Source organism: Coregonus clupeaformis, chromosome 18 (assembly GCF_020615455.1).
Source record: "Coregonus clupeaformis isolate EN_2021a chromosome 18, ASM2061545v1, whole genome shotgun sequence".
Taxonomy (NCBI): Eukaryota; Metazoa; Chordata; class Actinopteri; order Salmoniformes; family Salmonidae; genus Coregonus; species Coregonus clupeaformis.
In genome coordinates this window covers 32,646,502-32,665,143 of record NC_059209.1, presented here as the reverse complement: position 1 = coordinate 32,665,143, position 18,642 = coordinate 32,646,502, and the positions used below count along the sequence as shown (strand labels likewise).

The following is an 18,642-nucleotide window of genomic DNA, read 5'->3' as shown; positions in this document are numbered from 1 at the left end:
CTTTGAAATGACAGGCTGTCATCACGGATGACATAAAAAGAAGAAGAACGGATTCTTTTTAGGTCATTCGCATACGTAGGACACCCTCTAAGTACAACTAGTTGGTCTTTGCAGGTGGTGGAGGACAAGTCACATTCGCCCATTAGAGATGTTATCCGTGCGAGTTGCAGCGGCTCTGGCCAGAAGCCTGCCCAGACAGGCTGGATTTGTGAGTATTTATTTGGTTGTGGAATAGAAGACAATTTGCAGTGCACGAATTAAAATGTCAATGTAGTGGGTGTATGAAGGGTAGGCCTACAGGCCGCCACCTTCACATGCTCGTCTAGAACGTTATGTCCCAGTAAGGCAACGCATTCCACTCGACCTACTGTCTTGATATTTATTTGATGACGTTACATCGCTGGATTTTATAACTCGTTCATTGCACATTTCATCTAGTTTTGCCCTTTCAATGCGCTAATGCGCGCTTGAACTACACTGCGGTCCCATAAAATGGCTGTGCTAGTTAGGTAGTTTAGCATGCTATCCGATAGCTAGCTAAGCTCTGTGAAGGTCAGGATCGTTTACATACAGAATGCTCTGTCTTGTATACACCATACATTTCTTAAATTATATTTAGCTAACTGCAGTGTAGTTATTTGCTTTGAAATATGTGTTTGTAGGTGTGGCATAACTGGTTTTGGATTATTCAAAGGCCAGCTGTCAAAAGAAAGAGGACATCTTGCGGACGAGCTAGCTAACTTTGGGGCATATGCTTTGGGGCATATGTCATGTTTTGATTTCAGTTCATTGTAACGCAACTAGCGATTCCAATATACATCGTGCGATTTATTTACCATTGCATCATACAGTAACACTGGTCTTGAACAATAACTGATCATGCTCTCATTCATTCTAGGTGGCCAAGAATGTTGCCGCCGCCACCAGCGTAGGAGTGAATCACCTCCACACACATAGACCATGTCTTGCTGCAAAGACTGGTGCGTAGAGAGAATGGGGGCTCAATGACTGACTCAACGAATGACCTTTCGTTATTGACACTTACTATTTGGGTCAGAAATCCTGTTTTTCCACAATGTACCTCTTGTAATGAGCAGGGGACATCAGGATGTAATGACATTTGAAAACACAATAAAATTGCTGCTACCATTTCCCCCTGTACAAATGTATAAAAGGGATTCCTCTATGGCTATATTATACTAACAAATTATACTAACAAAACCAAGGAGATATGTTGACTTCCTGTTTTGATGAGCGGATTCTTCCTACCAGGCACGGCTGAGGTGTCCTCAATCTTGGAGGAGAAGATCCTGGGTGCTGACACCAGTGCTGCTCTGGAGGAGACTGGCCGTGTGCTCTCCATCGGTGATGGTATTGCCAGAGTGTACGGTCTCAGGAATGTTCAGGCTGAGGAGATGGTGGAGTTCTCCTCTGGACTCAAGGTGCAGATCTAGACAGTTTAAGAATCTTTAACTGAACCATGTTGCAGTGGAAGCGCTTGTTCTGTTCAACCTAACCACTGTCGTCAATCAGCATAATTTGAACAATGTGTTCTATCGTCTTCTAGGGTATGTCTCTGAACTTGGAGCCTGACAATGTTGGTGTTGTGGTGTTCGGTAATGACAAGCTGATCAAAGAGGGCGACATCGTGAAGAGGACTGGTGCCATCGTGGACGTGCCAGTTGGTGAGGAGCTGCTGGGTCGCGTGGTGGATGCTTTGGGCAATGCCATCGATGGAAAGGTGAGGGCTGATTTGTTATAAAAAAAAATAAAGTGAATTGCTAGTTATTAATAGAATTTGACTTTATTGTCCATTTTTTTATGAATTAATGTGAAATGGAACTGTCTTTCACCACACAAGAAAAAGGATCACCCATCTGATCCTTTCAGATCTAGGCAGTGTCCTTGGGTTGTGACTAGAGGTTGACAACAGCCTGGGCATATCAGGTCTGATCAGAATGACATTAACCCTTCCCTATCCCTCAGGGTCCTCTTGGATCTAGCATCCGTAGGCGTGTGGGTCTGAAGGCCCCTGGCATCATCCCCCGTATCTCTGTGAAGGAACCTATGCAGACTGGCATCAAGGCCGTGGACAGCCTGGTGCCCATTGGCCGTGGCCAGCGTGAGCTGATCATCGGTGACAGACAGACTGGGTAAACACAGATGGCCAGATCCATCTTAGAAAATAGCTCTATTCCTTTAGTCGGGCTAACTGGGGCTTGAGAATATGGTCTTTCCATTCAACTTCTGTCTCTTTTCAAATGTATTCCCCAGACACTCCAGAGCCCAAATATACCAGCACTGTAATCTAATACAAATACCCTCTTTTCCAATCTAACAGCAAAACCGCTATTGCCATTGACACCATCATCAACCAGCGACGTTTCAACGAAGGCAAAGATGAGAAGAAGAAGCTTTACTGTATCTACGTTGCCATTGGCCAGAAGAGATCCACTGTGGCCCAGCTGGTGAAGAGGTTGACTGATGCTGATGCTATGAAGTACACCATTGTGGTTTCTGCTACAGCCTCTGATGCTGCTCCCCTGCAGTACTTGGCCCCCTACTCTGGCTGCTCCATGGGAGAGTTCTTCAGAGACAATGGCAAGCACGGCCTCATCATCTATGATGATTTGTCCAAGCAGGTGAGAAGGGGAAGTCAGGGCTGAGTGGAGTCTCGAGTGTGATGCTACTTCATGGAGGAAAAAAGAATGGAACTGGGCTCACACAGTAAATTCATCCATGTTCAACAGCTGTATTCTCTCCCCTCCCTACTCTCCAGGCTGTAGCCTACCGTCAGATGTCCCTGCTGCTGCGTCGTCCCCCCGGTCGTGAGGCTTACCCCGGTGATGTGTTCTACCTGCACTCCCGTCTGCTGGAGAGGGCCGCCAAGATGCACGACAACTTTGGCGGCGGCTCCCTGACCGCTCTGCCCGTCATTGAGACCCAGGCCGGAGACGTGTCTGCCTACATCCCCACCAACGTCATCTCAATCACTGATGGACAGGTGGGGTCATTTCATTGAAGGGCCTCACTTGCCTAATTTCCAGTCAACATGTCAAAGATTAATGTAATCCCTAAACCGAGTTGTGCTCTCTCCCCGGCAGATCTTCTTGGAGACTGAGTTGTTCTACAAAGGTATCCGCCCAGCCATCAACGTGGGTCTGTCTGTGTCCAGAGTTGGATCCGCTGCCCAGACCAAGGCCATGAAGCAGGTATGGACTGTGGCTCTGAAGGAGACTGTCATCGGATAAATGCAGATAAACTTCCTTGCAGTGCATTTCACCATTTAGCCCACAGTATTAATTTTTTTCCCCACTTGAATCCGTCTCCTAAATCCATGATGTAATTGTGGTCCTGTCTGTGTAGGTGGCCGGTACCATGAAGCTGGAGCTGGCCCAGTACCGTGAGGTGGCTGCCTTCGCCCAGTTCGGCTCTGACCTGGACGCTGCCACCCAGCAGCTGCTCAACAGGGGCGTCCGTCTCACCGAGCTGCTCAAGCAGGGACAGTACTGTGAGTGTCGCCACCAGTGTGCTAATAAAGTTTGACATCTTGTTGTCAGCAAGGCCCACAAAATAAAACTTTCTCTCCCTCCCCTAGGCCCAATGGCCATTGAGGAGCAGGTGACTGTCATCTACGCCGGTGTCAGAGGTTACTTGGACAAGCTGGACCCTTCCAAGATCACAAAGTTTGAGAAGGCCTTCCTTGGGCACGTCCTCAGCCAGCACCAGGACCTGCTCACCACCATCAGGTAACAGACATGGGACCACCGGAGTACTACCAGTCTGATCTGAGCTTTAAGTTGACAGTGGTTGATGTTAAAATGTTAACATACGTTGATATACACTTCATCTGAACTGATGGGACACCCTTGTCTTTCCAGGACCGATGGCATGATCTCACCGACATCTGATGCCAAACTGAAGGAGATTGTGTTGACCTTCCTGGCCAGCTTTGAGTAATGTGTGAAACTGCTCCTGGTCCTTCAGTGTGCTACCTGTCTCGGTCCCCATTGTCCTAATATTATATGTGAACTACTGAAGGCCAGAACCTCCATGTACAGATTTCTCCTAAGAATAAATAACATTTTACAACCCTAGAGAGCTGTGGTGAAATGTGACTTTATGGTAAGGTGTGCAGGTCCAGCAGATTTTCCACTTGGAAGGGTATAAATTATCACTTGAATTCCTGTATTATGTTCTAATGCAGTAATGTTTCACCACTGTGGATCTTTATATAGTCAAACTACCCTAAATACAGTTTCTTAACTTCGTTCATGAAATTCACTTCCATCTTGTCAGAATAAAAACGTGGTTTCAAAATATATTGATTAACAGGACATGGATTGTCATTTTTGCCCCTCAAGGAAAAATGCAGCGCTTTCAGTCAAGCATGGCGCATTTCAGATTTGATTCAAATAAATGTATATTTAAATACCGTTGCTGCAATGTCTGTTGGGTAGTTCCTGTCAGGGCTCATGAGTAAACGTTTCTGTAAAGCAGGAATGGTGGGTGTTACTTGTTTAATACAATGGCAATAAAGGTATCCACATTTACTGTAAAACGCTTGCTATCACGTTTCCCATATCTAGTACAGCTCTTGGCACATTAATGTGGACCAATACGGCTCTGCTTTCGTTTGGATTCATTCAACATGGTAAGTCCTAGACGGCACATGATTGTCAATTATATTCTTATTTGCTCTTGCGTTCCAAATGAGACTGAGGGGTTGTTCATAATCCCTAAATTGGAATAAGATACAGATTTACTCTTGAACATGGAATCTGTCATCTATTTGCCTCTATAACCACCTACTGCTATGCTACTTTTCTCCACCAGATGGTGGTAGCTAGCCTGGCTAACGTTCCACTCCTTGCCAGTGCAACTCCTGTCAATTGGTAAATGACAGGAGTGGAATGTTAGCTAAAAAAAACAAGTAGCTGTACTAGGTTGTAGTTTTGTATTTATTAGGGTGCCCCATTATCTGTTGCCAAGGCAGCAGCTACTCTTCCTGGGGTCCAAACACATTAAGGCACTTACATTACACAAAACAGTACGTGTAACATTACACCTGTATGATACCACTATACAACAATATTACAATGTGCGTGTGCTAGCGTATGTGTGTGTCCACAGTCCCCGCTGTTCCATAAGGTGTATCTTTATCTGTTTTTTAAATCTGCTTTGATCAGTTACCTGATGTAGAATATGGCTCTATGTAGTACTGTGCGCCTCCCATAGTCTGTTCTGGACTTGGGGATCGTGAAGAGACCTCTGGTGGCATGTCTTGTCGGGTATGTATGGGTGTCCGAGCTGTGTGCTAGTAGTTTATACAACACTTCTTGACAATCTCTCCTCCACTTTGAGCCATGAGAGATTGACGTGCATATTAATGTTAGCTCTCGGTGTACATTTAAAGGCCAGCCGTGCTGCCCTGTTCTGAGCCAACAAAGTCCCTCTTTGTGGCACTTGACCACACGACTGAACTGTAGTCCAGGTGCGACAAAACTAGGTCCTGCCTTGTTGTTAGTGTTAAGAAGGCAGAGCCGAGCTTTATTGTGGACAGACTTCTCCCCATCTTAGCTACTGTTGTATCAACATGTAGTTGATCTTCTGGTTGACTTTACTTCAGGAGTGTAGGCAATATCATCTATATAACAAACATGAGAAATGTCTGGTAGTTTTTTAAATTTATTTAAAACTGTTCTAAACAGTGTATTTTAGAGAATTTCCCTAGTTGATTCATTTGAACATTTCTGTTGTAGTGTGCATCACCCAAAGCATCACTCATTGCTTGGCAAGAGGAAGAGAGCAACATGTGACAGTTTGAATGGGGCTTCTGTCAAAGAGGACTATTGTCTGGGTCAAAATAGTCTCGTTCCCAGCCGTGTGTACCACTATTATCTGGGTCAGAACAACGTGTGATAAAGGAAAAAAACAAAATAGGCATCCAGGTGTCAGACATAGTTGCATTTCGTATTTAGGTGATGCTGTGTGTATATATATATAAAAAAAACTCATCACAATTTTACCATGAGTGAGTCCAACATTTCCCTCCAAAAAGTCAGTAGAAATGTACTGGTTAAAAAAAAACATGAATCTATACATGCAATGTTTCTTTGCATTTAGTACCCCGCACCTGGAATTTCAATTAGTCCAGACAGACTGCAGCCTTGTGTTTATGGTATTAAAAACAGCAGATTTATACCACTTTACACATTTCACGCATACTTTCTTAACCATGTAATAAATATGTTATACCATGTAATATATGGAACACTTAAAACTTAACTGGTTCATCTAGTAGAGATATAGTGTAGTATTTTATCCTAAAGATCTTTCTCAGGCATGCGCTGAGGCATGAGATCAGCTGTTTTGACCCTTTATTAAATCAACTAAACTATACCAGCTTTTATAGTCGGTTTCCAAATGCAAAAGTAACATGAACATAAATGTATTTGTCATGTGATCATTTCACATGAACATCACACGATGAACATGACGTTTCCGTCTATTCAATATCTTAGATTTTACATGCAGTATGTTTACCTTTGTAGTCTCATGACAACATTGAATCAGATTTTTTAAATAATGTCCTTTCAATATTATGAAAATCATCTCTTTGTAAATTGTCATTCTCTGGATAGGTCACCCATTCATCTTTAGTATAAAGCTCTACCTTCGTGAGAGAGGCTGTCCTTTAAAACATCAGATATTGATTCACAGAGGAATAGAACATGTCTGGTAGGCTGGAAGGTAGCAAACGGCTCCTACTTTCACACAACATAGAAGTGATCTCTTTTCGGACCAAAATCACAATGGAGAAAATCTGGGCCACCATTATGTCCTATAATTTCCTGGTCAGATCCCAGGATCAGGAAAAACTCCTGGCCCTAGTAATGGGACTTGAAAGTCATGTACGGGGTAAAGGAGAGACCAAAAGGAGAAATTCCTCAACCTTATAACGCTCTGTAATTAGACATGGCATTAAGACATTGTTAAAACAGATCCCTAGCAGGGGATCATGCTGGTATCCAATCCATGTTATAATGTCCTTCTCTGAGTACTCTACAGGTAATAGTTGCAGAGAGCAGGCCATACTGAAAGCCTATAGCTTACACAGATAGTAAAAATGGTAGTACCTCACTGCTTGAGCGGTAATTTACGTAAAATACGTTTTTACCGGACAGCAACTAAGCACCGACAGCAGTTGTTAGTTATAGAACTAAGGTGAATTATGGTGCAAGTTACATAAGAATGTGTTTGATTTTAATGTGATTTTGTTTTCATTTGCATGCCCATAGTTTATATGTGTGTGGCTGACAGGTGAGGACCCACCCACATTGGGAAAAGGGTTGAACAACTGAGAGTGAGACAGAACACAAATATTTCCAGACTTGTGGTGAGTAGCCTATGCCTCTAGTCTGTATTGTGGCTTTTGAGGAGTCATTAGGAATATGTTCCTTGCGTTTAGACCTCACCCTGCCTTGTGTCCTGGGCCTCTGCGGCTCGGAGGCCCCACTTAACTCTCATTTCAAAAAGACACCCTTTATGTCAATGGGACATCCTGGTTAATTAAAGGTTGAATAAATAACAAAAGCATCCTTCCCAGGCTATTTGACAGGTATGGGTTTGGCCTTTCTGTATGGGTAGTTTCTGTCTCTCATGATCTCACAAAAACAATGCACATATTTCTACAGTTTACAAAATGTGTCTCAGACACAGCACTTTTCCTCGTACAAATGGAATGCCATCTTTCTTTATAACTAGCCTTTTGTTTTCTGAATATCTCAGATCACAGATACAGTCTTGGACACATTTGTTAGGACTTTGCAGGGAGCTTTGAGCAAGTAGCAGCAACAATCTGGCTAAGGCAATATAAAAAAAATATATACAGTACATAGTACGTCATTTCAGATTTCCGAAAGGCTCCTGGCTTTCATTTAAGCTTTGGGACAGTCAGTCCTTGGCAATATTACGTTCACAGGTGTAAGACTTATTATTGGCCAGGCTGCACACATGGACACTCTGCTTACTGTAACAACTGAGATTTCATTCATTTCAAACAAAAGCTTCAAACACAACAGCTCCAACAAATTCAGACCTCACAGCGTAACTGCACACAAAGACCAGAAACCCAATCCACGGATCATTAGCTCAACACACCCAACCAAAGAAGTCAGTGTTATCTCACTGAGCTAAAGCCTTTGCAAGATCATTGGCTCTGCGATTGGCAAGATTGTGGCCAGAGCTTCAGTCTGTGCTTCCATAGTGGTTCTCATTATCTGGGTTGTCCTGGAGACTGGTTTGGGATGTCTCCTCTTGTATCTCTACTGGATCAACAGGCCTCTTGAAGAAGTCAGATGCATAGAACACCTGTGTTGGTAGAGCAGAGGACATTATTTTTCTTTATACAATGGAGACTGAAACTGAGAAAACAACTTACAGTGATATAACCATGAATGTATGTGATGTTGTCTCTAAGGGAATGAGAAAGGGAAAGGGAATACATGGTTTGTTAGCGAAGGAACAAATGGACATTCTCTCAGCCTGGGTGCCAGTCTGTTTCTGCATCAGCCAACTTGTCATTGCCTTGCCAAACAGGACATTGCAGCATTTGCTTGGATAGGAAATGATGTAGCACTGTTGAATGCAGTAACATCATGTGCCCACTATTATAACTAGCTACAGTACCTGTGTCAATGTGAGTAATGAACTTCAGTGCCTATACATTTACTTTATGTTTTTATCTTAATTGGCTGGGCTTGTGCCAGTGCCCCTGGTGTTAGCCTGTTCATTGCTGTATTAAACCATAGCCTATAGCTAGCTACCCACCGTGAGTATTGCGACTATCGCCCCCTGCAGGAGGCCAGTAAGTACGTCACTCCAGTGGTGTTTGTAGTCGGAGACGCGCGACAGCCCCACATAGACGGACGCTGCGATCAGGAAGAACTGGATGGTGGGTCTGAGGAGCCTGGCCCACTCTGTCTGCAGTCTGGCCTGGATGTACAGCTACAAGAGAGGGCAGAAGGACACCATCAACATCATGAAAGGGAACTATTGCTCAGGGACGAAGGAACTGTTGTAGCCTCCCTGTACGTATGTAACAATGATCTACTATACTTACTGCAAGGAACAGCATACAGTACATAGAGAAAGATGAGTGACCAGAAAAGAAGGAAAGCCTGTTAAAAAAAAAAAAAAGACAAAATAGATTAGGGGAAGCTACAGCATCGCAAACACCATTTGAGCTCGCATTTCCCAGTTAAGAGTTTTGCAGTTATGATTTTGCAGCAATGCCTTCTCTTGGGATGTATCCCAGGCTTTGAGATGTAACCCGAGGAGCCCTTACTGTACCTGGCCTCATCCACCATGTTCTTGTCCCCGGTACAGGTGAAGTTCTCGATGTAGCCTCCGGCCTTGCAGTTGATGCGGTCCCACACAGGCTTACACACAGCCAGGAAGTGGGGCCGCAGTCGACCAATCGAGTACTTGGCAATGTCCGTCAGTGATTGGCTAGCAGCAGCCCCGAATAGGAAGCTGGCCACTGCTTTATAAACGCACGCCACGTAGTTAGTCCCCAAGGATGATTTGGTCTTGAGACGAGTCATATAGACGCCAAAGCACTCACCACTGACCACCTGTAAAAGCAAGAAAGTGATCTTTAACTGAGGTCAATTGAATATATTAACATATTGTCTCATATAATTGTAGTTTTACCACAAACCTTTAAAACACAAATGCCGATATTTTTAAGAGAATATCTGAGAACAGGGCAGAGGTAATGTCTTACCACAATCAGTGTGAAAGGAATCATGACTCCCCCCAGTAACTGATAGGATATGGTGTCCTCTTTCAGGGGGTATCTGATGGACTCATCATTACAGAAGAAACCCCTTTTGAAGGGATTGTGCTGAGGGGTGAGGATCGCAAAGGGAAGTCCAACTGGAGAGAGAGAGAGACAAAGAAAGAGAGAGATAATCAGCAATAGTCTCCTTATTCAAACTATCTTTCGTAATTCTTTACAACGAGCTTTTGACCAAACTTTTTTTTTTCAAAAGTCACAGGAGAAATGAACTTGCTAGGCAAAACCTGATACAAAACAATATCCAAGGTAGAGTCTTCTAAATAACTAATAGAGTCCGGGATGTGAGTGGACAGCACATCAACCACCATAACTGGCCAAAAACCATAGGAAAATCACAGAACAGCTGTTTCTAAAATGAACGAGAGCCGTGCCTAACTTCGGTGAAATAGACTGGCTGGCACCCAGGCTAGCCAGTCGATGAGTCAGCGCGGGATGTTTCAGTTGAGGTTAGCTGACCTAACTAATGATAACATGATTTGACAGAGTTGTCATGGAGATGTTGGCATGGATGTCTAAATGCTTCTGGCACTGTAATAATGTCAGTCAGACTCACTCAGGCACACAGTCTAACTGACCTCTAACAGATAGGATCACTTTCTCACACTGCTCTGCTCTCATATGATTTCTATCTCGCCCTTTAATTCACTGTCCACAACATTAGGCCTTTACCAAGAGAAATATGGAAATCTAGGCATAACTATCCAATGTGATACCAATGGGATATTACCCATTGGTAACCAATGTCAGAAGCCTGGCATTCTCAACCACACTAACAGAAAAATATAGAATAGTTTGTGGGGGTGCTGCTGTGGCCCAGGAGTAGTGAATGCAGACAGTGAAAGCAAATGCTGAAAAAAAAGTTCAAAAGAGTGGCAGTAGAATTCCATGTCTTGATATCTTGATATCTCTTTCTGTCTCTCTTGTATCATTAATTTGTACAGCGCAGAAGGCTACATACACTAGTACGGCCCACTGTTTCCAATTCACAGTGTTAGTGTTCATCAGCTTCGAAGTTTAACAGTATTTAAACTTCAAGTATTTTGTAAGTTCAAAGTAGGTTTGCTGTTTCTTAATATATCCTTCTATTCAACCCACTTCCTCTCTTCAAAGATACAGTAACTTCACTTCATTTCCTGTTTGAATCAAGCAGGTTACACAACCATTCATTGTTCTAAGCATTAGAGTGTACGTGAATAGGAGTGCTTCAATTAGCTATCCATTCCACCCTCTGTCCTGATTCTGGCCAGTAAGGCACATTCCACTACGTCAGCAGATTCCAGCCAAAATGAGATAACTAGCAGTCACAGGTCTTTGATTAGAGCTTGTCCTGTTATGTTGGGGAGTATGGACACCATATGCCATCTTTGTTAAACATTCTGACTGCTTCTAATTGATCACAAAGGGTGAAAAAAATTCCAGAATAATTCCAGCATAGAACATTGCTCAAAGGGTTTTAAAAGTGCTCCACGTTGCACGTAGACACATATTTAGGATCAGTTTAGCCTTATTCTTAGGACCATGATCTGAAATATAGGGATTTGGCCAAAGGGTAATCACCAAAACACTGGTTTTTAGAGGTTTGAGTTGTTTCTTGTTTTTGCTCATTCTTTTTGTGTAACTAAAGATGGTGCAGGATTTTGTGATTTTGTGTAATGAATGACAGTATAACACTACTATAGTATGAGAAAAATGTGTTTGTTTATGTCATTGAGCAGAGATGGAATCAAAACCAGAACTCTGTGAAAAGAACAAGACCAGACCAGACCCAGGTCAACTATCTTAAAACATCATAAAAATAAGAAATGTTTGTGTTGTCTCACAACTACTTAGTCACATAACTCTGACAAGTCTTGTCAAGACACAGTACTCAGTGTTGACAACATGAGTACAGAGACTACAAAAACGATGGTCTTGTCGAAAAACCATTAAATGCGACCAAGACCCTTACCCAGAGTATCAAGACCCATATCCAAACCGAGTTTAGATCAAGACCAGTTGCGGACTTACCATTTGCCTCAGGCCACACATCATTAAGGGGCTTCGTGAGCTGGACATAATTACAAATAATAATTAATAATTTTCCCGCTTGAGGCCCACAGACGCTACGCTGGATTTAATTGTCATTTTTTGACAATGATCTACACAACATAGTCTGTCATGTCAAAGTGAGAGAGAAAAAATTACCATAATGAAAAATAAAACACTAATACAGTGGGGAAAAAAAGTATTTAGTCAGCCACCAATTGTGCAAGTTCTCCCACTTAAAAAGATGAGAGAGGCCTGTAATTTTCATCATAGGTACACGTCAACTATGACAGACAAAATGAAAATTTTCTTTCCAGAAAATCACATTGTAGGATTTTTTATGAATTTATTGGCATATGATGGTGGAAAATAAGTATTTGGTCAATAACAAAAGTTTCTCAATACTTTGTTATATACCGTTTGTTGGCAATGACACAGGTCAAACGTTTTCTGTAAGTCTTCACAAGGTTTTCACACACCGTTGCTGGTATTTTGGCCCATTCCTCCATGCAGATCTCCTCTAGAGCAGTGATGTTTTGGGGCTGTCGCTGGGCAACACAGACTTTCAACTCCCTCCAAAGATTTTCTATGGGGTTGAGATCTGGAGACTGGCTAGGCCACTCCAGGACCTTGAAATGCTTCTTACGAAGCCACTCCTTCGTTGCCCGGGCGGTGTGTTTGGGATCATTGTCATGCTGAAAGACCCAGCCACGTTTCATCTTCAATGCCCTTGCTGATGGAAGGAGGGTTTCACTCAAAATCTCACGATACATGGCCCCATTCATTCTTTCCTTTACACGGATCAGTCGTCCTGGTCCCTTTGCAGAAAAACAGCCCCAAAGCATGATGTTTCCAACCCCATGCTTCACAGTAGGTATGGTGTTCTTTGGATGCAACTCAGCATTCTTTGTCCTCCAAACATGACGAGTTGAGTTTTTACCAAAAAAGTTATATTTTGGTTTCATCTGACCATATGACATTCTCCCAATCCTCTTCTGGATCATCCAAATGCACTTCAGACGGGCCTGGACATGTACTGGCTTAAGCAGGGGACACGTCTCGCATTGCAGGATTTGAGTCCCTGGCGGCGTAGTGTGTTACTGATGGTTGGCTTTGTTACTTTGGTCCCAGCTCTCTGCAGGTCATTCACTAGGTCCCCCCGTGTGGTTCTGGGATTTTTGCTCACCGTTCTTGTGATCATTTTGACCCCAAGGGGTGAGATCTTGCGTGGAGCCCCAGATCGAGGGAGATTATCAGTGGTCTTGTATGTCTTCCATTTCCTAATAATTGCTCCCACAGTTGATTTCTTCAAACCAAGCTGCTTACCTATTGCAGATTCAGTCTTCCCAGCCTGGTGCAGGTCTACAATTTAGTTTCTGGTGTCCTTTGACAGCTCTTTGGTCTTGGCCATTGTGAAATTTGGAGTGTGACTGTTTGAGGTTGTGGACAGGTGTCTTTTATACTGATAACAAGTTCAAACAGGTGCCATTAATACAGGTAACGAGTGGAGGACAGAGGAGCCTCTTAAAGAAGAAGTTACAGGTCTGTGAGAGCCAGAAATCTTGCTTGTTTGTAGGTGACCAAATACTTATTTTCCACCATAATTTGCAAATAAATTCATTAAAAATCCTACAATGGGATTTTCTGGAATTTTTTCTCTCAATTTGTCTGTCATAGTTGACGTGTACCTATGATGAAAATTAAGCAGTTTAACTTTAGTGCCTTATTGCAAACAGGATGCATGTTTTGGAATATTTGTATTCTGTACAGGATTCCTTCTTTTCACTCTGTTAATTAGGTTAGTATTGTGGAGTAACTACAATGTTGTTGATCCATCTTCAGTTTTCTCCTATCACAGCCATTAAACTCTGTAACTGTTTTAAAGTCACCATTGGCCTCATGGTGAAATCCCTGAGCGGTTTCCTTCCTCTTTGGCAACTGAGTTAGGAAGGACGCCTGTATATTTGTAGTGACTGGTTGTATTGACACAATCCAAAATGTAATTAATAACTTCACCTTGCTCAAAGGGATATTCAATCTCTCCTTTTTTTTTACCCATCTACCAATTGGTGGCCTTCTTTGCAAGGCGATGGAAAACCTTGGTCTTTGTGGTTGAATCTGTGTTTGAAATTCACTGCTCGACTGAGGGACCTTACAGATAATTGTATGTGTGGGGTACAGAGATGAGGTAGTCATTCAAAAGTCATGTTAAACACTATTATTGCACACAGAGTGAGTCCATGCAACTTATTATGTGACTTGTTAAGCATATTTTTACTCCTGAACCCATAACAAAGGGGTTGAATACTTATTGATTCAAGACATTTCAGCTTTTCATTTTTAATTAATTTGTAAAAATGTCTATAAACATAATTCCACTTTGACATTATGTGGTGTTGTGTGTAGGCCAGTGACACATCATCTCAATTTAATCAATTTCAAATTCAGGTTGTAACACAACAAAATGTGGAAAAAGTCAAGGGGTGTGAATACTTTCTGAAGCCACTGTAGGTCATTTTTCTGTTAAAATCTTCTTCTTTTTTATTTTCTCTGTCCCGCTCTGAAAGCGCTTCATTGCTGCAGTTTAATTTAAATGAAAGTCACACTTGCAATCATATCATGTGAAACAATGCACAGGAACTATGTCATGGTGGAATACAATACATTTTATAGATTACAAAAATAAGTAGCATATTATTTTTAAATGTGTGCATGTTTTTATCCTCTGACAAAACAAAAGCTGATTCAAAGGGGGTGTGGAAGATTTCGAAACTCCTCCGTGGTAGGATACACATGAGTATCCTTGATGAAAGGTAGGCTTCTGCCTGAGGCCTCCAAATCACTAAGTCCACCCCTGAAGACTCCATCTTTGCAGTCGAGGGACACAAAAATGTACCCCAATTTGAGAATCACTCATATACACTTTAGACAGACACTGAGTGTACAAAACATTAGGAACACCTTCCCCCCAATTTTTATTTTGCACAGCCTTTTGACCTTAGAACAGGCTCAATTCCTCGGGGCATCGACTCTACAAGGTGTCGAAAGCATTCCACAGGGATGCTGGCCCATGTTGACTCCAATACTTCCAACAGTTGTGTCAAGTTGGCTGGATGTCCTTTGGATGGTGGACCATTTATGATACACACTGGAAACTTTTGAGTGTGAAAAACCCAGCAGCGTTGCAGTTCTTGACACACTCAAATCAGTGACATCAATAAGGGATCATATCTTTCACCTGGATTCACCTGGTCAATCTATGTCAATGAAAAGAGCATGACATAGCTGTTCCTAATGTTTTGTACACTCAGTGTATAAACCCAGGGGGGAAAACTACTGATAATGGCATGATCATGTTCTGGTCAAATGTAATAACTGAACCCAAGATCTACCCCTCTGACTCTCTTGTTTAATACACAACCAGAAGGCTATATTCAAATAAACCTTGCGGGTCTGAATGATCTCATACAATATAGGCTATAGGTTATGAAAGTGGATGTTTCTTTTTTTTCAGGTATACAGTATTTTCAACATAACTTTTGTTTCCCCTGAAAAACGGAAGTGGGGACTCTGCTCAGGCGTTTTCCTATGCATGCTATGTAAGGTTATAAGCTAAGTTATAGCCTAGCTAAAACTAGAGCACAAAGTTATTACCTGGTCAAGACATGGTAAGGAAAAACTCCTGGTTATTATATTATACAGTCTTACTGTGTGTTGTCTTGTATGCTATTATAACAGTGATATTGACCACAGCAGTGTAGCCTATCTCTAGTGGATGATCACTGGAATGGATCAGCAGCGGAATAGGACACCCATTCATTCACAGACATAGACACTGATTGTTAGTTACCCATGCACCTAAGCAAAGCATATTTGCAATAGAGCTGTAATAAAGAGATACCTCAGTAGGACTGGTGTTTAGGCTGCAGTGGGCTAGTGCAGAATAACTTCTCACAGAAAAGGGAACTATAGGCCTTGACACTGCCAACAACAACAGTATGGTACGTAGGCTACATACCGAGGATAAGGCAGGTAACGTCGAGAAGGACGAGTGGGGTTCTGCCAGTCTTAAACATGTTGCGTCTCAGGACTTCTGTCTTTGACAAATCCGTAAACTCCCGAGCGTTCGGCTGCTGTCGGCTTTCTTTCGGCGAGATGAGAGACAGCCTATTGGTCGAACATGCCTGGCTATTTGTAGAAAACAATTAAAAACATCGTTTTTAATATTGTAGGTGTTAGCCTACACTAAGCCTAAAACCCAAAAAAAACGGTTTGTTTGAACCCAGGGGAAACAGTATACTGTCTAGTTTATCAACTATTCCTAAAACCTTTACGTTTTCAATCCCTTACCCTTTAAAATTGGCACAGCCCAACTTCATAATAAACGGATTCTTCAGCGAAATACGCTGATAATCTTCTGGCCCGTCCGGTACGATGCTCCGGAAATAACACAGGCAGGCCTCCAGTTGTGATAATGGTAGGGCGGTGGGCTCAGGTGAAGAGCCTATCGTGTGCTTGCAAGGGGAAAACGACAGCAGTCGCACGATGCTCGACTCGCTCCATCCCCTCCCCTTTTGCTATGCAAAGTTGAGGTAACGTCACTGTTGCTATTATTGGAAACTCCACGGCTAGAATGTGGGAAAAGTGTTAAATGGAACAGCACCCAACATTATCAATTAATTTACTCTGATTATGTTGACCAATTCTTACTAGAAGGATGATGATAACAGAGGTGTACATTTTTCCATACCTTTTTACAGGGGCGCAACTTTCATTGAAATTGCATTTTTGTCCCCACCAGTTTTATAATTGGAATGTGACAGTGGCGACCCCTCATTCTTCTTTTTTTGGTGGGGGGTGTTATTTTGACATTAATACGTGTCACATATCAGTTTGCAAACAATGTCATTTAAAAATGTTTATCATTGAGTTAATAAAGCTGCATACAAACTTGGTCTCTTTTTTGCTTTCTTGAGTAAGGCAGCTCCAAAATGCAGGTGTTTCAGCCTAGCTCAGTGCTTTCTGTGGTGGTGGGGCAGCCAGCGGAAAATACGGAGCGTAGGGGTTGGTAATGTTCTCTAGTTGCGCATTGATTGGGTAATGTTCTCTAGTTGTGTCGTCATTGGCTCAGTGTTCTGTCACTCATGGGGACACTATGTCACCGCCAAATCTAAGGGTAGCGCAAAAAAATTCAACCCCCTTGGGTGATGCCATAGAGTTACATTAGAAGTGCCCATCCAAGAAGGCTCAAGGTCATTGGCCACAGATAAAATGACGTGAAATCACATTATATCTACAGTAGCTTTGATTGGACTGATCATGTCAACATCATACTTTCAAAATCTTAGCTAGCAAGCTAGCAGTCATCATCATGAATCAAGTCGACAATCTACTGGCAAATGCTTTTTAATCCTTGTCATATGAAGAGAAATAATGAAGAGAAATCATATATAAAACGTATTGGTGCTCATCGGCCATTGGACATAAACATTACACAACAAGTTGGAAATCGCAAATTCAACAATGAGTGGTTTGGAAGGAATTAGTGGCTAACTGCAAGCATTGCAAAGTGATCACTAGCCTGCTATTCAGTGGAGTGGGTTTGTGGTTCCAAGTCTGGGTTTAAGGGTCTCTTTTCCAAGCTTAAAAGGATAAACTTTCAACATTGTTGTCAATCCAGCATGACTTCTGCTGTGCTCAAAACAACTGTAAACTCAGAACTGGGAAATCTGACTTCAGTGAGTTCAAGACAACTGGGAACTCTGAAAGAAACTAGCTCTGACTGGGAAAATACGTTTTCAACGGTCATCCAACTCGGAATTGCAAGTCGGGAACTCTGGCCTCTTTCTAGATCTCCGACCTGAAGATCACTGACGTCATTATGATTCAACCTTGTTTTTTTCAGAGTTCCCAGTTTCTTGAAAGTACCATAAATCCAGAGAATGCCAGACTTTGATGACAAAATTTGCCCACGAAGGACCGCTGCGCCACCTTCCTGTTCAAGTGAGCACAGCACAACAAGGTGAGTCCAATAATGTCTTGTATGCTGCTGAATAAATGATGTAATATGCCAGGGAGATATGTATACTGTAGCTAAGAAAGTAATACTAAGTGTATGTTTTGTAATAAGCTGTTAGTAGCCCTAATAATTTGGTCCCTTTTCCCCCTCTTAATTTCGCCTACTCTTCTGACTTGGTGGTGCACATGTAGCCTATAGCCTGTTTTAGAGAAACGTAATCATCAAATATTGTAAGAGCTTTCGTTGTCTGCTTATATGCCCCCTTTATTTATCCTACGGTTCTGACTTGGTGTACAGGGAGAATACTGTAAGAACGGCCCATGTTCTGAATTCTGTCGCTGTACATTTCAAAAGTGCTGAACAAATAGTTATATTGACTACGTCCATCCTAGCTCGCTCATTAATGTCTTAATCGAAATTATGGTTTGCCTCTTATCCGCTCGTCGTCCCCTTATGCCATAGTTTGTGCATCTCAATTTTCAGTAGAAACCACATTTGTTTAAGCAAGTCAGCCATATCAAAGAGTCAATACAGGACTAAGATTGAATCGTACTACACTGGCTCTGACACTCGTCGGATGTGGCAGGGCTTGAAAACTATTACAGACTACAAAGGGAAGCACAGCCGCGAGCTGCCCAGTGACACAAGACTTCCAGACGAGCTAAACCACTTCTATGCTCGCTTCGAGGCAAGCAACACTGAAGCATGCATGAGAGCACCAGCTGTTCCGGAT

The 18,642-nt window shown here is 42.5% G+C and overlaps 2 protein-coding genes across 2 annotated transcripts; one reads left to right on the top strand and one right to left on the bottom strand.

Annotated features, from left to right (window-relative positions):
* The first annotated feature begins 57 nt into the window (after nucleotides 1-57).
* LOC121581874 (ATP synthase subunit alpha, mitochondrial) lies at nucleotides 58-4,439 on the top strand. Its single transcript, XM_041897258.2, has 11 exons — nucleotides 58-208; nucleotides 899-980; nucleotides 1,273-1,442; nucleotides 1,568-1,741; nucleotides 1,987-2,153; nucleotides 2,342-2,642; nucleotides 2,780-3,004; nucleotides 3,105-3,212; nucleotides 3,367-3,511; nucleotides 3,599-3,749; nucleotides 3,882-4,439. The coding sequence occupies exons 1-11, from the start codon at nucleotides 149-151 to the stop codon at nucleotides 3,958-3,960; spliced, it is 1,662 nt and encodes a 553-aa protein (XP_041753192.1). The 5' UTR covers nucleotides 58-148; the 3' UTR covers nucleotides 3,961-4,439.
* Nucleotides 4,440-5,530: 1,091 nt separating this feature from the next.
* Nucleotides 5,531-16,443, bottom strand: LOC121581873 (phospholipid phosphatase 1). The gene is made up of 7 exons (XM_041897257.2): nucleotides 16,241-16,443; nucleotides 15,909-16,078; nucleotides 9,791-9,942; nucleotides 9,355-9,638; nucleotides 9,125-9,182; nucleotides 8,833-9,009; nucleotides 5,531-8,373 (listed from the first exon to the last, which is right to left on the bottom strand). Exons 1-7 carry the CDS (start codon nucleotides 16,267-16,269, stop codon nucleotides 8,251-8,253), a joined length of 993 nt encoding a protein of 330 aa, XP_041753191.1. The 5' UTR covers nucleotides 16,270-16,443; the 3' UTR covers nucleotides 5,531-8,250.
* Between the last annotated feature and the right edge of the window lie 2,199 nt (nucleotides 16,444-18,642).